At 29.8% G+C, this 23,713-nt stretch overlaps 1 protein-coding gene across 12 annotated transcripts in view; it reads left to right on the forward strand.

Annotated features, from left to right (window-relative positions):
- The window catches only part of LOC139513492 (voltage-gated inwardly rectifying potassium channel KCNH6-like), a 119,374-nt gene that overhangs the window by 15,148 nt on the left and 80,513 nt on the right, over positions 1–23,713 (forward strand). For all 12 annotated transcript variants that reach the window (XM_071302060.1, XM_071302048.1, XM_071302050.1 and 9 more), the window contains exon 2: positions 18,651–18,893. In XM_071302060.1, coding sequence (XP_071158161.1) covers positions 18,651–18,893 — 243 coding nt within the window. The remainder of the gene's footprint in view (positions 1–18,650; positions 18,894–23,713) is intronic.

Below are 23,713 nucleotides of genomic sequence, written 5' to 3' on the forward strand. Positions count from 1 at the left end.
TTAATATTATCCACTTGCGGCGGGGGTATCATCAGTGAGCAGTAGCTCGCAGTTTCACTTGTTAATATAGAAGAGAACACAATTTTAAATTATATTGTACATGAATTAAGATGGCTCTTGACCTTAGATAATGAGAAAGTTTCTGTTTTTTTAATACATTTTGTACATAAATTTATATGTAATTAAAACGTTGAAACTTCAAAAGCTAATGGGTAAAATAAGCACTGCAGTTAAAATGTACAATCAGTCTAAAGATAACATCTTTAGTGTTTACAGTTTATGTTATAATTAATGTATTCTGGTACTTTATTGATCTGACATCTTGAATTTTTTATAACCATTATATGAAGCATTTTATTCTGATAGTATGGAAGTGTCAATAAAAAGTAATTAAACAATACTTCAGTGATAAAGTATTTTTAGCATCAGTAATTATATAGTTCTTTTTATGTTATTTACTTATGAACATAGCAAAAATTAATAAATGGTTATATTTTTGGATTATTGATTTGACACAGTATTTAAAAATGAAAACCTATATAAAACATGTCCGTAGATGTTGCATAAAAAAGCATATGCACACGCCGTACGATTGATGAGAAATGCAACCTAAAACAAGGTATTACGAACAGTTCACCAAATGTTAAGTTAAAAATATAATGCCAAGTGATATAGGACTTAAATTTGAAAACAGTAAGGAACTAAAAAATTAATTTGTCCAAATAAGTACACGAGTTGTTAACAGTAGTGAGAAAAGTTGAATGTCATCCTTGATGGATAAGAACATGTATTCTGTAAAGCATAGCCATATAACCAGACCAACCAATCATATGAAAAGTACAGAGCAAGATAAATGATAGTCAGTGATTTTCAAGTAATTTGCCAGATACTACATTTCCACCCTATATGGACACATTGTTCTGACTCTGTGTTGACCAGTTTTTGCACTTTTAAATGGCATCCTTTTTGTGGAAAAGTAAAAAAGTCCAATCTGAAAGTAATTTATGTGATTAAATATCTAATCAAATCGGCAGCCTCCTACACCTGAGGACAGCAATGTACTGGGAGACAAATTAGATGGCAAGGTAGCTGACATATTGACATACATTAGACAAAACCATTCATTACATAATTTCAAAGGCATATATCAATTGCACAAAAAGTACATCAATCACATGTCCTAGATGCCTGAGGTTATCAATCTGAAAGGCATATCTTGTGAAATTTGCTATACAAAGCTGAACAAGACAGACACTACTGGGACTAAACAATGCAGTGAAGAGGAAATGCAAGATCATTTTCTACTGCAATTTAGTCTATACAAACTCTGAGAAATAATCCACACTGTCAGCTTCCAAATCATGGATTACACATAAGCTTTATACCAGAATATAAGATATAGTTTGATTAGAATACTATCTCTTATGTTTCTATATATAGACTGATTAATCATTGTTTGCAATTAATCCCCTCTACCAGTGCTTAAAATTTTGTGGAAGGATTCTTACACTTAAAAAAGACATCAAATATCTAGGAACTGCAAAGTTGGTTTGTCATGTTTGAAGGCAAGACATTGAACAGCCACTGAAATAGGCTTAGGCGTAGGGACAAAAAATTGACTTTGTAAGTAATTCATTCCAAAAAGTTATTTCAAGCGGTCATTAATCATTGTGCAAAGAGCATTATATTCTCTTAAAATAACATAAAAGCAACTGGTTGCTTCCATAGTACCAACCCAAATTTAAAACACATATCTGTACCCAGGGAAGATAACAAAGTATTAAAGACAAACCTTTGCTAAGATGATAAATTTATACTATCTTAAATCAAAACAAATATATTCTGTTTGTTTGACATGTTGATGTTTCAATCTTTTTCCTCAAATGATAACAAATTTTCATGGCAATTCTTTAAAATAAAGACAGATACTGATAAAGCAACTTCTTGCCATTTAATATTTCTTGTTAAAACTGCTGTATCATAATGGCTCCTTTGTAGCAAAGAATATAATGATCTACAAAATCCATTTAATATATATGTTGAGTTAAAATCATCATGAATAATGAAAGTATAAAAACATTTCTTGACCAAAAGTATTGATAAAGATTAAATACTATCATGTATTGTCAGTACACAGATGTTGAAAAGTACTTGACCAAGTTTGTATAGAAATTGGCCTATATAGGCTTTTCTTTATATTTTATGTTAGATCAATTGGTTACAATGATGTAAAGTAAATAACAAGTTTACTAGGCTATGTTGGTTAATTGAAATATCAGAAGTAGTGGAGTTTTATCATACATGTTTTTGTTCAGATGTCTGCACAGATGGCTTTTTATAGGTCTCCAAGGAAAGTAGATTGGATAAGTTAGTTTTTTATGTAACATATACCGCAACTGAGAATCCTCATTTCCATCTCAGTAAAGGCAAAAATATAATGGTTAACTAGATATTTAGTGTTTATTTTGTTTTTGATATTGGTTATTGTAAAAGTTGGTACATGTTTATGAAAATTAAATCAATGCCAGTGCTATATTGCATTCACCTGTCAGTCTCTGCCCAATTAACATTCCCCTTTATTTTTCTCAGGTACTGAACACAATCACCTAATATTTGGCCTTATTGTTTTTCTATTGTTTTCTTTCTTTCTGTTATTGACTTAAATTTATATGTACTGCATGGTTATAGTATTAGTATTATTTCTTGCATTTGGTTTTGCAATTTATTAGTCAGTTTGGTTATCTGAAGAAATTCTTTTTCTCACCAGTTATATTACTGGAAATCATAGTGCGTTTTATTACTTTTATCATGTTTATTTAAGGAAATGCACTTGTATTTAAAACTTGAAAAAGTGACATCTAGACTTGCCATTGATCCAAGCTGAAAATATTTGACATTTAAATTGTAATCTAACAAAAATGGTGGATTAAAAATGACATACATTCATTAGGGGGAGATGGAAGACTCATTTATCATATTGTTAACCAGCTGTCATTCTATTCAATGCATATATGCAGATTTGGTGTACATCTTGGTGGGTGACCTTCAAATTTATAGTTCTGTAGGAAGAAAATCCATAACCCCTGCTTCCGTAAACAAAAGAAATTTATTGAATTTTTCATAATGTATGTAATAGTTAAAACACATGTTGTATAAATTTTAAAAAAGAACAAAGTTTTTGAAATGTATTGTGTAACATAATACTATTGTAAAGCATTGATAATATGGTTAAAAATTGACTTAGTTTACAAAGTTTGAAATGTCAGCATGATAGCTACCCTATTACATGGGTAACAGTTGGTATAAGCTATATAAATATTGTTCATTAAAAATATTTCAGAGCCATGGTGTTCAGAATAATGCAGTATTGAAAAGAACTAATTTCTTCCTCCCATATTTGTATCCATAAGATAGAGTAAATTTAGTTAGGTTGGTAAGGCAATTGGCTGGACCAATCCTGCTCATCTCAGGCATGAAACACAATATTGCATTTTGCAGAATATTTATTAGAAATTTCATAGTTGACTGCTTTTATAAATTATTACCAATTTTTTATACAGCTGTAATCTGATTTTTTTGTCAGTGCCCTTTTTGCTAGGAACACAATTTTCTGTTTTACGAGTGAGTGCGTTAGTATAAGTAAAAGTATGCAATAACAGGCTATAGCAGATCATTTTTCTGAAGACCAGGTGGGAATTGCTCATGGTGTCAACTAAGTCTTATAAAATTGAGAACGGAAATGGGGAATTTGTCAAAGAGACAAGAACCCGACCATAGAGCAGATAACAGACAAAGGTCACCAATGGGTCTTCCATGCAGTGTGATAATCATCCAAACGGAGGTGGGCCTCAGCTGACTACTAAATAAAAAACTTGTACTAGTTCAGTGAAAATGTTGTTTCAGTAGTAGATGTTTACATTTCTAAGTCATTGAAGCTAGTAAAGAAGGGGGTGTATATATACATGAAGGCCATACATTGACCTATAATGGTTTACTTTTATAAATTGTTATTTGGATGGAGAGTTGTCTCATTGGCACTCACACCACATCTTCCTATATCTATATAGTAATTAAAATTAAATTAACAATGAACGAACATGTTTTAAGCCTTGTTCAATGTTGCACTTTTGGTGAAGGGTAATGTTTTATATATACAATTAATCAGTCTATATTAAGACTGTTAATATTGTGTTTTATTTTCTCATATTAAAAATACTTAATGCATGTATCATAACACATGTAAATATATTAAGCAAAACTTTTATGTTTTGTTTAATTACATAAAATCAAGGTTATAATAAATATAACAAAAATAGAAAACTCCAAAATGAATTTATAAACAGGAAAGTTCCTAAATTCTGACAAAATCAAATGTTATCTTTACCAAGAAAGGAGAGAAAAACTAACTGTCTTATTCCTGACTTGCGACAGGCATTTCTGAAGAAAAAAGTGAGTTGAAATTAGTTTTATAGCTAGCTAAACCTTCCAGTTGTTTATAAATTAAAATTTTGCAGATTTGGAGAAATTTCAAAAGTTTAATTTAATTTGAACTAAGTTTTATTTTAGTCTCAAATGATATGATTTTAATTTGGGCTGCATTGTTATACTTTGTTTGAGTTCCTTCTAAAAATACTCTTGTTCGGGTTGTTGTCTCTTTGACATATTCCCAATTTAGATTCTCAATTTTATTGTCTGTCAATAACATTGATATCTAGAAATGCCTGCTTTTTGCCCTGTATCAACTATATGCAAAAACTACTAATTTCAGTATTATGGACCCTGTACAATAACCATGTGTATGTACTATTAAAATTATTCAATTTACAGATGCACACAAAGTAATGTATGCTCCAGATCTGACTAACGTGTAATTTAAGCTGTATAACAAAAGATTATTGAAAATTAAACTGCTGCGTTGTTTACTTAATTTATTTTTAATTAAGATATTGTTTCATTTGACACTAAATATAAATGAAAATCAATTATTTTATTAACGAAAGCTATTTTCTTTGAATGTCAGACAAATATTTATTTAACAGACATTTAGAATGTACAAGAATTAGAAAACATTTAATCATTTTATTAGCTCACCTGGCCAAAAGGGAAAATGAGTGTTCTTGTTTAATCACTTGGCAAACCTTGTCTGCCATCCATTGGTTTGTAATAAAAAAAACTGTCTTATCTCAAACCATTTGGCTAATTTATGGCAAGCCGTTTTGCTATTTATTCTAACTTCAAGATATCTTATAAACTTTATAGACATCTTGTGTAGTTTTATTATATATTTTATACAGTTTATAAGATATCTTATATAGTTTATGAAATATCTTATATAGTTTTTAAGATATCTCATATAATTTTCTATATTTGATATCTTAAAAAATATATAACATATCTTATAAAATATGAGATATCTTATAAACTATATAGATTAGACCGTTGGTTTTCCCGTTTGAATGGTTTTACACTAGTAATTTTGGGGCCCTTTATAGCTTGTTGTTCGGTGTGAGCCAAGGCTTCGTGTTGAAGGCCGTACTTTAACCTATAATGGTTTACTTTTTAAATTGTTATTTGTATGGAGAGTTGTCTCATTGGCACTCACACCACATCTTCCTATATCTATGTAAGATATCTTATAAACAATATAAGATATCTTTGAAACTATATAAGATATCTTATAAACAATATAATAGATATAGGAAGATGTGGTGTGAGTGCCAATGAGACAACTCTATATCCAAATAACAATTTATAAAAGTAAACCATTATAGGTCAACGTACGGCCTTCAACACAGAGACTTGGCTCAAACACGGAACAACAAGCTATAAAGGGCCCCAAAATTACTAGTGTAAAACCATTCAAACGGGAAAACCAACGGTCTAATATAAGACTATATAAGATATCTTATAAACAATATAAGACTATATTAGATATCTTATAAACAATATAAGACTATATAAGATATCTTATAAACAATATAAGACTATATAAGATATCTCATATAATATATAAGATTTCTTAGAAAAATAAAATTATATAAGATATCTTATATATTAAATGAGATATCTTATATAGTAAATGAGATATCTTATATATTAAATGAGATATCTTGAAATTCTAATAAATAGTAAAACGGCTTGCCATACCAATTGGAACTGCACTGAACCTCCATCTTAGGGAGTCTAATAATCAGTCTATTGTCAAAGTTAACAGTATGTTAGGTGACTGGGAATAATTATATCAACAGGTTGGCTGATTATGGCTTAAGATTTGACATAGGTAAAATATAGATGAAGAGTCAATTTGGTCCTTAAGTGTCTGTATTATGCTTCACATTAAATTGCATCTGATCAAAAAGCCAAATTGAGTATCTTTTCTGTGCTTGATATTGTATGTACTCTTAACTAAGCATAGCATTTATATTAAAGTCTATTCTTAGATCAGGGTTAATACCTAATGTAAGAGGCACATGATTGATTCAGTAAGGGTTAATTGTCTATTTGTCACAGACTTTTGTTTCAAAAATGTTTTTCCTAAATATGCATAGTGATTAATGTAACTAGACAAAATGGTGCTTGCTATTATCCAAATATAAAGTATGTCATTTTTGTATGGGTTGATTTTCTGTTGGAGTTCTATCATCAGTGGAGAATTGCTGCTGGTTATTTTTGCATGTTTTAGCATGTAGCATGTTCAAAATGAATGCATGTATCACACATTTATTTTAAGTTTTTTTGTTTGCATATCAACAGACATTTCCAAAATTTTAAATAGACCTTATCGCTATTTGAGAATCAGTAACACTTTGAACTATTGAAGTCATACAACAATCACTTTTCCTTTGTGATGTCAGACATTTTCTATTACGACGTCAACATTTTAAGGGAACCTTTGGGATGTCCAGTAATGGCGGACAAATAGCAATAAGGTGTATGGTAAAAAAATCAATCTCTTGATTCAGTGTTTTATTGTAGGATCTATTACAATTTTGGAGCATATTTTGTTTGACTATGTTAAAATTGCTAATAATATGCTAACTTAATGAATAGGTTCACTGAAAAATTAATTAACTTAATATAAATTCACAACCAAAATATTAGAATTTCAAGTTTAAAAAGTCAAAATGAATTTAAATTTTTTAAAATAATTATACTGTTTGGAATCAACAATCATGGTTAATTTTTACTGAAATTTTAGATTGAGTTTATCTTTTTTTTCATCGATTAAGATATTTTGTTCTATAGAACACCAATAAGTTTTAACTGCTAATGTTCTGATCTGATCACAAGAGAGGTATAGTTGCCTTTTGTGAGTCTAGAAGTATAGTATGTCACATACTGTAAATTAAGAAATTATTGTGTGCATTCATTGCGCATACATGAAGCTGTGGTGCTTTCTATAATGAGTAAAAATTGGCAAAACTTTGAAAATGACCCTGGTGTGAAATTTATTAAGGGGAAATTGACCCTTCTTTTTTTTGTTAGAATATATACTTCTTACAGCATATTATGATCACGTAATTTCTAGAAATTTTGATATAAATAATGAAAAAGGCTATATATTACAGTGCCTTTGTACTATTTACTTGGCAAATACATTTTATGTTATTCAGCAATGTTTTGAAGCTAATTTATAACATGGTCTTAGTTTAGCCGTCTACTCTAATTGGTCAATTAAGTAGGTTTACTGGTTAATTCCTATAGAGATCATTAATACATTGATTAAGTCATATGGCTATAAAAATGTTCTTTTGTATAGAGACATCTTGTTCAAATATTCTGTTAACATTTTTTGGAGATATTTCTGTCGATCTTTTAATGTAATGTTGTCCTTGGGTTTATGAAGCCATAAATGAAGTAAAGGATTTTGGGTTATATAGATACGACAAGAGAAATCTTACGTCATGTGAGTAAGTCTGAGGTTTCTTAACTGTAAAAAAATAAGCCTTTAAGGATGTGATTTCTACTATCTTAGAAGCCACACAAAAGTTTTGGGATAAATCTCTAGAAAAGGAAAAGAGATATGAAACTGTTTGTATAAGATTTGTTCTATGATTGTTCATTTAACCCCACCCCAAAGATAGGATATGTAAGTTCATTAAATCCCACCACAAGAAGGTGGATGAGTGAACATTGGCTTTATAGTACATCTTGTTTTTACATGAATAGAAGGAGTTGTAGGGTAAAGGTAAATTAAACAACAAACCAAGAACAGTACCTAAACAAGCAAAAGAGACAAATGCAGACTTATAGAGATCACTAATGGTCTTAAATAAAAACATACATGTAAAATATTTTCTTTTTCATGGTGCATGAGGTACATATATTGGATGTCTTGATGCTGTTGGTAGTTTGATTCCAATCTGTATTCATAGTTTTTATGTCTCAGATATTGAATTTCCCTTCCTATTCTTATTCTCGTAGGAATTAGTTGAGGGTGTTTTAGGCTTAAATTGACTTTTATGGAAAAATACAATCACAATTTGTTCGATTTTGGCGACAGAAAGATATAGTTAATTTGATACCATACATCTACATTTTGATTTCAGTGCTCAATGCAGGCTGTCGAGTGACAAACTTAATTGTATTTTCATTGAAAAACTTCCGTGGACAGATTATTGATAGAAATACAACTTAATATTGGAAATTCTTATTAAGAATTGGCTTAATATAACGATAGATTTATTTAATTATGGCAAAAGATGTCACAAGACAGCAAATGATGTATCAATTTTTTCATTTCCTATGTGCAAGTCCTGAAAATTATATTACATTGGATTGTATAAGAGAGAAAAGTATTATTAGTATTTTGAAACAAGTAGAGGAACTTGCAAAGTTATGGTTCATTGATAGATTTTGAAAAAGACTTTTTGGGGGTATTATAATAGCAGTTGAATGTTGATGAAAATATTTAACGGGATGAAATCTTTGATTAATAGTGACCATGCCAGAGATGATAACATTTATAAATTCCCAAAAGAAGGCAGTCCTTGGTTCTCATAGGCCTTTTCTTATTCCTTTAAGTTGGAAGCTTCAACTTTTAATTTCAAATGAACCTTACTGAGCCAAACTTATCTTTTTGTCCAAGTGGATCTTAAAGATATGTTGAGTGGAAATTGCATGGTTAGCAATTAGTATATTAGCAATAAATTCCTTTATTCTGAGAAACATTAAAAAGCCAAAAAGCATTTTCAATATGATTTTTAATGACTTGTTCTATGAGAAGTTCATAATTGCATTTGTTATCGCTTGCATACAGAATCCAGATCGTAGCTAATCTCCCTTCACTAATGAAAAATAAAATGCCGTAAAATGTTCCGGACAGTGACAGATTTGATTGAAATATTGATGAATATAATATAACAGTTGACAAATATCACAATATTTTAACCATGAATATGCAACCTAAGGCCAAACTACATCTTGGCTCTTTAGAAGAAATATAAATACAGAATGACAGCTAAGTTGTTAGGACCTGATCACCAGTTAGAAATTTAATCAGGCAGAATATTAAATGAACCTTTTGAACAGAAAACAAAATCATGTTTGTTATTTTTTCTTTCATTATTTGAGCATTCTTTTTCAATGTGTTGTTTTATGATTAATTAATCACCCATCTTCAAGCCCTTATATGAAAATTTTCTTTGAAAATAAGTATTATATGAATCTTGGACAGATTTTAGATTGTTTAATAGTAGAATAGATGTCATTCAAAGAAGGAACACACTTGATAGACAAAAGTGTTTTTTTCTTCTTCTTTTTAGGAATAATTCATATATATATATATATACATGTATACTTGTGAGATTGTATTAAAAATTTAAGTTTAAATAAGTGAGCCTAAGAAACACACCACTTTATTAACAGTTTTATTTAACTGAGAATATATATGAGATGTCAGTGAAAAGGAATTTATACACAGGGTTGTATTGCTTTTTTCAATGTTACTGTAAAATAATTTGAGTTCAATTAAAAGTGAAATCACAAAAATACTAAACTCTGAGAAAAATTCAAAACAGATAGTCCCTAATCAAATGGCAAAATCAAATGATAAAACATGTCAAACTATCATCTATATGATCATTATACTTCATTCTAGCTAGAAGAAGATTATATTTCATTTATCTTTTCTACAGTCCCCTTTTCCAATTTTTCCATTTCAATGGGGGGAAAAAATATAAAATTGAAATAATGTATACAATTCTTTCCATCTTTCCACCAGTGTTTTAAGTCAAATTTTTGTCTAACTTAATTTCTATCTCTCCTATCATTTTATTTTTCAATATTTAGGACCAGGAAAATAAAATTTAGCTTAGAATTGAGAATGGAAATGGAAATGTGCCAATTATTAGAGACAACAACCAAACTAAAGAGTAAAAAACAGTGGAAGGCTACCAATGGGTCTTCAACACAGCTAGAAAATTCCTCATCCAAGAGGCAGACTTCAGCTTGCTAGCCCCTAAACAAAAATGAGTTATTGTGAACATTTGTCTCTAGAATTTAGAGATCTATGCTTAATTAAATTGTGGTGTTCTAAATGATACAGATCAAACATAACTACCGGTAATGTGCACAATGGATATCTGAAACAAAAAAGATTTTTTTCACAACATTTCATGTTAACAAAATACCATAAGTATAGCGGAAAATATTTCTTTACAATTAGATTTGATGGTTTGGTTACTATTGATTAGTAATTTTTCAAGGTACTCCTGTTCTGCAGGTAATTTATGAGATTAGAAGAACTTTGTTATTGTAGACTTGAGAATGTGTAAATTAACAATTTACACAAGTAAGTCTGTTCTTCCATTTAACACTCCCTCTTCTTGAGAAAAGACATATTGATAATGGTGTTTCCTTTGTTACAGATCGATTGATTACTCATTCAGTTAGATATTATATGAGGTTTGTTAACGAGCCGTTATGAAGACTGACAGATCTGTTAATTAATAGATATTTGAACATGTTGTTTTCTAAATTATCCATTCAGGATGTTATTTTCAGATGAGAATGCAAATACTTTTTCTGTTTCATTTAATTTTACTTGAAAAAATAGGCTATTGTTAGGCTCACCATACTGTTGAAAATGGTAACATGATTTGGATTACTTCCTTATTGTCAATATAAACAAATTATTTCATGTTGAAATACTCTCAAAAGTTGCCAATTTTACTTTAGAATAAAAAAATTCTTAGATCCTAGATTTTTGCAGGTCAAACCAATTACTATATGATATGGATTTTGCTTATTGTTGAAGGCCAGCAATGACCTGTGATTTTATAATTTTGTCCTTTTGATCAATGGATAATTGTCTCATTGTCAATTATGCAAAAATCTCCTTATTTTGACACTGTCTTGTTGAAATACTTGAAGCTACACAACAAAGGATATATTACAGAATTGTTGACTATTTTAACCTCTGAATTTATATTTTTTACAAGTTAAACGTTTTTTTTCCATTGAACTCCTCATGTTAATCACTGTCTTCATTTAATCTTCATAAAAATAGTTTGATATTCATTCATACAACTTTTTTTCTGTATAGAACAGGATTTTTTTTTTTTTAATAAAACACACTGTCAATTCCAAAAGTGAAGTATTTTTTTTTTCCAATTCATACAGATAGCCATTATTATATATTGTTATAATTTTGTTACAGTTACACTTGCTTCCATGCATCTCTGAACAACATCAGCAGCAGCATATATGACTTTAAATTTCCCCCTTATACTGTGTTCCCCAAAACAATTTGGAAAATACAGCAGTGTCGTAGCCAGAGGGGTGGTTCTGGAGCTTGGAACCCCCTTTTATTTCAGACGATCAATGCATTTGAATGGGGACATATAGTTGGAACTCCCCCTTTATCCTGGGTTGAGACCCCCCCTTTTTTTAAATGGCTGTACACACCCCTGTACAGTTAACTGTTTGGGTAAATGATATGTTGTGAATGTGTATCACGAAATGTGTTTAATATGTCTTTAATATAGTATGCTAGCTTTTGCATTATTTAAAGTCATGAATTTTAATAGGTTTCTCAAGCAGAAAGTAATTAAGACTCATTCAGTCATGCTTTAATGACTTTTGAATTTCTGATAACTTCTTCTATAGAAGATTTTTAGATAGGAGTATTTATTGTAAAAAGCATATGACATTGATCCATTTAGATTAGGAAACTTAAGGGTGTTAATTACAAGTAATATATGTAAAATCTGATTGGTTCATGTATTGTTCGTTGAGCATGTCAAATCATGCTTGATTGGTTATGAACTTCCTGTTTCAGCAACTAAAATTGTATTTAAGTGAATATTTGTATTGGTAATGAAAATATCATGGGATAAAATATTTACTAAACAAAGAATTGTATAATTTTTTTGTAAATCTGTGTTGATTGCATTTCTTGATGTATAGATGTCATATAAAATTAATCAAGATTTAAATTCAGTCCATGTTAGGACTCAAACTAACCTAACTGAAGCAAATTATTTTTTTCGTCCGTGTATTAATATTTCTCTCATTTTTACTGGATTTCTTCTTTTCCTGATCTGTTGATTATTTTTATTTAATCAGCATGTGGCTTGTTTGATCTCAGTTCTTCATTGGTCAAAATTCCATTATGTCGTTAAGTTTTCATGCTTTCCTCTGATATTTCAATAGTGGAACCATGAAAAAATGAGTTTTCATGCTTTCCTCTGAAATTTCTATAGTGGAACCATGAAAAAATGAGTTTTCATGCTTTCCTCTGAAATTTCTATAGTGGAACCATGAAAAAATGAGTTTCCTCTGAAATTTCTATAGTGAAACCATGAAAAAATGAGTTTTCATGCTTTCCTCTGAAATTTCTATAGTGGAACCATGAAAAAATGATGACCATACCTGATGACGTCATATAGTAGAAAGAACAAAAACTGGTAGTTTAAAGATTGTCTGCAAATCATCAAAAAATCATAAGAGATACATTTTCCACCACCAAATCTCTCCACTCATAAAAACTAACTGCCACAGAATAGCCAATAGTGCTGTGAAGGAAAAATAAACCAACTGTATTACCTAAAATTTTATCTTTCTCAAATTTTATGTATTTCAAAAGTTATAGTAAAATGCCTTGCAAATCAAACTCATATTTGATATCAAATTAACTTAAGCAAATTACTGATGTGTAAACTTGAGCCTAAATAATATGTTGGAGAGAAAATTATACCAATGTCTTGGTAGTTATCATGACTTATAGGACAGATATACTGATCAATGGATAATTATCTTATGTTACAACTTGACCATTTATCTATACTTATCACCATAGTGTTTTATTTTAATAGTTCGTGCAGCTTATTTGGTCATATGTTTTCTCCATAATTTTAAGCAGATATAAAGCAAGCGTCGTAAAATATTTGAGATGTAAACCAGTTTTCAAACAAGTGGTTATTTTATTTCAATTTTTGAAGTTTTGAAACCAAATTACTTAGATGGAACTCTGGTAAATTTGAGGTTGGTTTTCCTGAATCAAGATGTTTCCCCTGAGTAAAGTTGGTTTCAACATCAAACAATTGTATGATAGATCAGTAGCAAGAACTTTATTTGGGTTTACAAATGAATGGTTTCTGCTTTAAAAGTTGCTTGTTTTTCACGACTGAAGTATGCTTTATGATATCATGTTCTCATTGGATTTTTTTGGGGTCATATTAAAGGTCAAATGTCAAGTCACAGCAACTATTGATAGACTGTAATATTGACATTTTTTTATTTCCACATGTTTCCAAATTTTGTACCATTATAATGTTCATTTGAACCGAAATGTCTTTGTACCATGAGGGAAGGAAGTTTCCCTATTGGATTTGAGGTCAAAAGGTCAAAAGTCAAGATTACAGCACGATTTGTTAGATTGATTTTCTAGCAAGTTTTGATTGTGAATGTTTTTTTCTGTCTCACTAATGTACCATGGAAGTATTATATTCAATTCCATGCTTATAACAAACTTATGATAATCCATCATGTGATTGTTACCGGTGACAACAAGAGAAGTCTGTGAACACATTTACTCACTTATAATGGAACAGAAAGGATACAGTGTAACTTCTCTGTTTGCTTAGCTCTATCATTCTGATTAATAGTTCCATTTTGAATGCTCAAGAGTTTTAGCTGCTATTCCCTAATGCTATCTCTTTGTTCATTCATTTTAGTAGAAATACTGGAAACAGCTTTCTTTCAATTACATGTATGAACCTATTGAAAAAGAAGTTGAGAAACTTAGTAACAAATAAAAGTTGTATTTTATTTTGTAATATATTCACTTTTTATTTGAACGCAAAAAACTTTTTTTGGATCGTTGGTATGATGTCGTGGTCGTCTGCATCATTGAATGTCTTCCGTAGACACATTAGTTTCCAGACAATAATTTTAGTTTGAGTTAATAGATCTCAATGACAATATTTAAGAAGGTTCAATACCACTAAAGGAAGATTGAGATTGATTTTTGGGATGATAGTTCCAACCGTTTATGAATTAGGGGTCCAAAAGGGGCCCAAAACAAGCATTTTTTCTAGTTTCAGGATAATAACTAGTGTATAAGTATTTTGATTGCTCTGAAATTGTTCAACAATGTTTAATACCACAAGTAGAAGGTTGCTATTCATTTTAAGAGTAAAGGGGCCAACAGTTTAGGAATTAATGGCCAAAAAGGGGCCAAAAACAAGCATTTTCTTAAGTTGAGAGACAATAACTTGTGTGTAAGTGTATGGATCTCTCTGACATTGTACAACAAGTTTCCATACTACAAAGGAAAGGCTTGGATTGAGTTTCGGGGTAATTGCTCCAATGGAGGTTTAATAAAGCTATGGGGGTCGGGGGATTTTCTCAAAATATTTTAAGGGATTGTAAGATCTTTGACCACATTTATTTTCTGTCAGAAACCTATATTAAAAATTTGATCACAATCCAAATTCAAAAAGTGTCAAGCTTGAATATTGTGTCCTAATTTGCCCCAACTGTTCAGGGTTCAACCACTGGTGGTATCAGGCAGTGCTCAGTGAAGCATTTTGTTACTTAGGGAAAACATCATTGGATGCATGATACAAACAAATCAGGTTTTTGTCCTTTTGAAATTGTCAGAATCCAAGGTCATATTGTCAGTTGTCAGAAGTATGCATTAATAGTTCTGGATGGTTAGATATTACAAATTGAATATTCCATTTATAACCTTTTTCTTCAGAAAAAAGTTATTCTTTTTGTATACTACTGGAAGACACTGAATGGCATAGATAATTGTATGTTTCTGGTATGTTAATCAGTGAATGATCAAGTGTATCCTTTTGCAAATGTTATGATTGGCTGTTGGAGAAAGTTTCTGCTATGATCTTTCATTTCATGCATCTTTAATCATAAGATCTTTGTTTACACCATCCAGTACATTACGTTTGAGATACCAGAAAACTGCAGTGAAAATCCTGATAAAATCATTTGTTATCAGATTGTAGGGAATCAAATGATATTAGTTCTTATGTGTAACTATCAAAGGTTGGATCTTCAATTTAATTAAAGGTACCAGTGCAGAGCTATGCAGCAATCAAAGTGTTGTCTAATTACAGCATATTTGATCTGATTTATGACCTATGAAAAGGATTACGCCAATATTCTGTCATTTTCTACTGTAAAATATTTTTAAAGATATTGTTCTTCCGCTCTGCTTATTATACATGTTATATAAAGTCAAGTGATTGAAAATGAATGAGATTACAACATGTGAAAATTAAAATTAAATTATGTAATTTTATCTGAAGTACATGAGGTGTATAGGGCCAGACTTTTGTGAGAAAATTTTGCTTTGCTTACATTTTTTTTTTTTTTTTTATGTCAGATGAAAATTTAAGGTTTCATAAAGAGTGAGAATTGGTTATTGCTTGACATCAACTGAAGTTATTTTAGTTTTAATTGAATAATAAACAAGCCTTTAGTGAGTTTATTTTTAATATTTGAATTAAATAACCAGTTGATTTATCAAGCAATAACCAATTCTCAGGAGTTAATTACACAATTTCTCTTATGGTCAACACTGGTATTGTGTTAAAATTCTGTGATCTTGTCTTTTGCAATTACCAGTATGAGAGCATGTGTCCTGTTAAGGGGAGGGGGCAGTCACGCTTCAGGCACTCCTGGATCCGCCTAAGATTTCTGTTGACTTTGATGATATGTATACATCTTCTGAACCTTTCAATGTCAAATTTAACAGGAATAATGAAATGAATGTTTTGTATATTATTGAAAAAAATATTTTTTGTCTGTTTTACTGTGGATGAAACCTTTGAAAGTAAAATTTAACAGAAATAATGAATGAACAGTCCTTCTAAATTTCAGTATTGATGAGAACCATCACTTCAAGTTGCAATTTATAATTCTAGTTTAATAGGTGTTAATTTTAAAACAGAAAAGAAAATTCCACAAAGAAAATCTGCAAACTAGTGTTGCTACCAAATTTTAAAGGCCCCTCAAAGGTTTTTTGCTTAATAGTGACCATTAGGCTCAAATAGCATGTGAGCAAACAGGTTCTACTGAGCCTTGATTTTTTATAGCATATAGAAAAAAATGCTTTCTAACTCAGTTCTCATATTATAAGAATGAGGTTATTTACCATGCAGTTTAGAACACTTTGCTAATCAATGATACTAAAAGCTTAAAGCTGTCATATACAATATTAAGGTACAGTTAAGGAAGATTGAGCATGCAAACATTTACAGATCTCTTTGAAATGTTGAATTCACCTGCAAGAACCCTTTAAGTTTGTGTGTTTATTTAATCAGCTACCTTACCTATTGTTTGTTTATGCTAGTAGTCTAATGAAGAGTTTTATTGAGTATGGAATTCTGACATCTGTTTTATTAAGCCTACCCTATGATGTGTTTACATATATGACAGAAAAAAATATCAAGAAAAAGATGTGTTTATTTGTTCATTGGAAAAAACTCATTTAGAAACCTTTATTGTGTGTGGTAGGTTTTATGAACTAAGAATTCAAACAAAAATATGTTTATCACAGTATTGAAACTAGCTGAGGTTAGTGCGGTAATTCAACTCTACTTGATACCAGAGGGCAGCACTCTAACAATCATCAATCAATTTGTTTGTGTCCTATATAATTAATGAGTATTTTACTTTCATATTATGATTAGTTAAGGAGATGATATTATAGTTTGTGAAATTAGTAGATTGAAAAGATGTTTATACCTAATGTTATCCAGTTTGTTTGAAATACAGACCCTGTGTCCATGCTTTGCTTGCAAGGTTGTGACAACAAATTGTGAAGGAGTGTATCATTATAACCAGTGGCCGATCCAGAACTTTATGTAAGGGGGCCCTCTGACTGACCTTAAGGGGGAGGGTCCACTCCAGTCATATTTCAGTGATACCCTAAATAATCAACCAAATTAATTAATCCCACAAAACTTTAAAGGGGAGGCTAGAGCCCCCAGGCCCTCTCTGGATCCGCCTATGATAACAAAACTAGAGCATCCTCAAAGGTCATTACAACAGAGAATAGAACAAAGAGTTGTAAAATCCTTGTGTAATAAAATTGAACACCCTTTAACCTCATTTAATATTTAAGGACTTTTTTAAGGATTTTGTGATCAGGTCTGTTTTTCAGAAACTCATGATAAGCAATAAGTCAGCTATATGGTATGGACTGATTGTAAGATGTACATGTCTGTCTATCAGAGTTCATTTGACCTTAACCTTATTTTCATGGTTCATTGGTCATTATGTTTGTGTAAATAGATCTGTTCCTCAGAAACTTTTAGTATAAGATCAACAATATGTGTTGTATGGAATGATTTTATTCAAAATTCCACTAAGGTAGTGTTTATCAATCAATCATTTAATGGATATTTAGATATTGAATACACAGTTAGCAATGTAAAGTAATTATACCTGTAATGAGTAATTTGCTTGATAGTTTCACAGTCAATTATAGTTAAACATCATTGGAATGTCAATTAGAGGTTGGTTGTTGTTTAAGTTACAAAATATATTTCTAATGAGTGGTCAGTCTTCTTGTTGATCAATTTGTTTTTGTCAATAAGTGGTAAAACAATACATGTCTGCATAACAGTTTAAGGTCTGCCAAAGTACACATACTTTTATCAAATTTCACTAAAGTACATGAAGTATTGAATTTTTTAGATAGATTTCATATATATAAAATAGTTGGAATATACACCATTGTGAATTCAGTCTTACTACTAGGGTTAACAAAAAAAAAGATATCAAGATGCCACTTTATACCTGGCCTTAAATTAAACAATTGACATTCTACCATACTGGTTGAGATACTTCGAATTTCAACAGTCTCTCATTTTATGAATTGCATAAATTAAGAATGAATAAATTGCGTGCAGTCTTCCTAAAAGATATTTGTATTTATAATATGGAATCAGAAATCTTTAATTGAGGGATTCTGTTTGACTTTCAATATCCTTGATAGCCCTGAATGCTTTACCATGGAGTTGTGACAAGACTATGAATCTGGGGGTGAAAGTTTCAGGCTGCTGAGGGGTTGTTACAAGACTATGAATCTGGGGGTGAAAGTTTCAGGCTGCTGAGAACCTCTTGTTTTGATATCTATACTGCTGAAATTTAAACATGTCTTATTTTTCTGATTTTAGATCGAAAGTTTGTGATTGCCAATGCTCAGATTGAAACTTCACCAATTATATTCTGCAATGATGGATTTTGTGAACTTACTGGATATTCACGAGCGGAGGTTATGCAGAAATCTTGTATTTGTGATTTCTTACATGGTCCCCTTACTGGTTCACTGGGAATATTACAGATTAAAGATGCTTTACAAGGCACAGAAGAAAAACAAGTGGAAATTCTTTACTACAAAAAAGAAGGGAATTCTCTTGGTAAGGATTCATTAAGTAATTAAAATGCCACTTAGCTTACTAATTAATTTATTTTATAAATTCTTCAAAACTTCATATTCTAATTCTAAGTGAATAAATTGCTGAATTATTGGTGTTTGATGGGAGACTTATCAGCATCTGTCAACTTGTGTCTGACCTTCCAGTAAATCCCAGAAGTGAGACTTAGGCATGCTGTTTACAACAATTGATAAACTTTGTGATTAGGTCAGTGAAGACCAACGTATGTTAAGTCAATGACATTTGGTATGCATTTGTATGAGCAATGGTACAACTTATTGCCATGGATTTTGAACACCTGTTAGTTCACAAAAAAGTTTTCAATGTACAGATAGTTATTCAATGCTGCCATTTTAGTTTCAATATTTGATTATAGGGAAAACGGTAGTATTACATTTTCCTAGCATTAGGTTGGCCTTTTGTGTACCCAAGACAGGTGAAGGAAGTCAACTTAGGAGCACCGTGATTGGATGTAAGGGTACAATATTTTTTTTAATTTATCTATGAATAACTGCAGTGTTTATATTTACAATATAAATTTTAAAACCTATTGAAATATTTTCTAGAGAATTATTCGAAAAGGCTTTCAAAATTTTATAAATTTGCTGCAAAATGACGGTGGGCATGGATAACATAAACAAGCTCCGTTGGAAATTGGTCATGATACTATTTGGCTTCAATTTTTAAAATAGAGTAATAAAGTACTAACACCACACATAACTGTTTTATCCAGGTTTTTATTATAAAAAGTGTTAAAATTAGAAAATGTTAGTATTGTCGCCTATGGCAGAATAAATAGTACCGTTTTCCCTATAATATGGAGATACCACTCACATGATCTCCTGTTGAAAATATTTGTTTATTCAAACTAAAAAACAATATTCAGTAAGTTAGTTAACATTGACCAAATCATTGATAATTTTGAAGACCTCTGCACATTTGATATTTGCTAACCAGGCAAGGAACCAACAAACATCAGCAACAAATATTTTGTTATTATGAATGGCTCCATCTTGCATACAAATATCAAACCTAAGTTACCTTAAAACCCAAATATCAACATCAAGTTAAAGAAGTCTCATATGGATTTAATTGTTAAAACATGTCCTTGCATACAAATATCAAACCTAAGTTACCTTAAAACCCAAATATCAACATTAAGTATAAGATGTCTTATATGGATTTAATTGTTAAAACATGTCCTTGCATACAAATATCAAACCTAAGTTACCTTAAAACCCAAATATCAACATTAAGTATAAGATGTCTTATATGGATTTAATTGTTAAAACATGTCCTTGCATACAAATATCAATCCTAAGTTACCTTAAAACCCAAATATCAACATTAAGTATAAGATGTCTTATATGGATTTAATTGTTAAAACATGTCCTTGCATACAAATATCAATCCTAAGTTACCTTAAAACCCAAATATCAACATTAAGTAAAAGAAGTCTTATATGGATTTAATTGATAAAACATGTCCTTGCATACAAATATCAATCCTAAGTTACCTTAAAACCCAAATATCAACATTAAGTAAAAGAAGTCTTATATGGATTTAATTGATAAAACATGTCCTTGCATACAAATATCAATCCTAAGTTACCTTAAAACCCAAATATCAACATTAAGTAAAAGAAGTCTTATATGGATTTAATTGTTAAAACATGTCCTTGCATACAAATATCAATCCTAAGTTACCTTAAAACCCAAATATCAACATTAAGTAAAAGAAGTCTTATATGGATTTAAATGATAAAACATGTCCTTGCATACAAATATCAAACCTAAGTTACCTTAAAACCCAAATATCAACATTAAGTAAAAGAAGTCTTATATGGATTTAATTGTTAAAACATGTCCTTGCATACAAATATCAATCCTAAGTTACCTTAAAACCCAAATATCAACATCAAGTAAAAGAAGTCTTATATGGATTTAATTGTTAAAACATGTCCTTGCATACAAATATCAATCCTAAGTTAACTTAAAACCCAAATAGCAACATCAAGTAAAAGAAGTCTTATATGGATTTAATTGATAAAACATGTCCTTGCATACAAATATCAATCCTAAGTTACCTTAAAACCCAAATATCAACATCAAGTAAAAGAAGTCTTATATGGATTTAATTGTTAAAACATGTCCTTGCATACAAATATCAATCCTAAGTTACCTTAAAACCCAAATATCAACATTAAGTATAAGATGTCTTATATGGATTTAATTGATAAAACATGTCCTTGCATACAAATATCAAACCTAAGTTACCTTAAAACCCAAATATCAACATCAAGTAAAAGATGTCTTAAATGGATTTAATTGTTAAAACATGTCCTTGCATACAAATATCAAACCTAAGTTACCTTAAAACCCAAATATCAACATCAAGTAAAAGAAGTCTTATATGGATTTAATTGTTAAAACATGTCCTTGCATACAAATATCAATCCTAAGTTAACTTAAAACCCAAATATCAACATCAAGTAAAAGATGTCTTAAATGGATTTAATTGTTAAAACATGTCCTTGCATACAAATATCAAACCTAAGTTACCTTAAAACCCAAATATCAACATCAAGTAAAAGAAGTCTTATATGGATTTAATTGTTAAAACATGTCCTTGCATACAAATATCAATCCTAAGTTACCTTAAAACCCAAATATCAACATCAAGTAAAAGATGTCTTAAATGGATTTAATTGTTAAAACATGTCCTTGCATACAAATATCAATCCTAAGTTAACTTAAAACCCAAATATCAACATCAAGTAAAAGATGTCTTAAATGGATTTAATTGTTAAAACATGTCCTTGCATACAAATATCAAACCTAAGTTACCTTAAAACCCAAATATCAACATCAAGTATAAGATGTCTTATATGGATTTAATTGATAAAACATGTCCTTGCATACAAATATCAATCCTAAGTTACCTTAAAACCCAAATATCAACATCAAGTAAAAGAAGTCTTATATGGATTTAATTGTTAAAACATGTCCTTGCATACAAATATCAATCCTAAGTTACCTTAAAACCCAAATATCAACATTAAGTATAAGAAGTCTTATATGGATTTAATTGTTAAAACATGTCCTTGCATACAAATATCAATCCTAAGTTAACTTAAAACCCAAATATCAACATTAAGTAAAAGAAGTCTTAAATGGATTTAATTGTTAAAACATGTCCTTGCATACAAATATCAATCCTAAGTTACCTTAAAACCCAAATATCAACATCAAGTAAAAGAAGTCTTATATGGATTTAATTGTTAAAACATGTCCTTGCATACAAATATCAAACCTAAGTTACCTTAAAACCCAAATATCAACATCAAGTAAAAGATGTCTTAAATGGATTTAATTGTTAAAACATGTCCTTGCATACAAATATCAAACCTAAGTTACCTTAAAACCCAAATATCAACATCAAGTATAAGATGTCTTATATGGATTTAATTGTTAAAACATGTCCTTGCATACAAATATCAAACCTAAGTTACCTTAAAACCCAAATATCAACATCAAGTAAAAGAAGTCTTATATGGATTTAATTGTTAAAACATGTCCTTGCATACAAATATCAATCCTAAGTTAACTTAAAACCCAAATATCAACATTAAGTAAAAGAAGTCTTAAATGGATTTAATTGTTAAAACATGTCCTTGCATACAAATATCAAACCTAAGTTACCTTAAAACCCAAATATCAACATTAAGTATAAGATGTCTTATATGGATTTAATTGTTAAAACATGTCCTTGCATACAAATATCAATCCTAAGTTACCTTAAAACCCAAATATCAACATCAAGTAAAAGAAGTCTTATATGGATTTAATTGTTAAAACATGTCCTTGCATACAAATATCAATCCTAAGTTAACTTAAAACCCAAATATCAACATCAAGTAAAAGAAGTCTTATATGGATTTAATTGTTAAAACATGTCCTTGCATACAAATATCAATCCTAAGTTACCTTAAAACCCAAATATCAACATCAAGTAAAAGAAGTCTTATATGGATTTAATTGTTAAAACATGTCCTTGCATACAAATATCAAACCTAAGTTACCTTAAAACCCAAATATCAACATTAAGTATAAGAAGTCTTATATGGATTTAATTGTTAAAACATGTCCTTGCATACAAATATCAATCCTAAGTTACCTTAAAACCCAAATATCAACATCAAGTAAAAGATGTCTTATATGGATTTAATTGTTAAAACATGTCCTTGCATACAAATATCAATCCTAAGTTACCTTAAAACCCAAATATCAACATCAAGTAAAAGAAGTCTTATATGGATTTAATTGTTAAAACATGTCCTTGCATACAAATATCAATCCTAAGTTAACTTAAAACCCAAATATCAACATTAAGTATAAGAAGTCTTATATGGATTTAATTGATAAAACATGTCCTTGCATACAAATATCAATCCTAAGTTACCTTAAAACCCAAATATCAACATTAAGTAAAAGAAATCTTAAATGGATTTAATTGTTAAAACATGTCCTTGCATACAAATATCAAACCTAAGTTACCTTAAAACCCAAATATCAACATCAAGTATAAGAAGTCTTATATGGATTTAATTGTTAAAACATGTCCTTGCATACAAATATCAATCCTAAGTTACCTTAAAACCCAAATATCAACATTAAGTAAAAGATGTCTTATATGGATTTAATTGTTAAAACATGTCCTTGCATAGAAATATCAATCCTAAGTTACCTTAAAACCCAAATATCAACATCAAGTATAAGATGTCTCATATGGATTTAATTGTT

This window comes from Mytilus edulis, chromosome 2, assembly GCF_963676685.1.
Source record: "Mytilus edulis chromosome 2, xbMytEdul2.2, whole genome shotgun sequence".
NCBI lineage: Eukaryota > Metazoa > Mollusca > Bivalvia > Mytilida > Mytilidae > Mytilus > Mytilus edulis.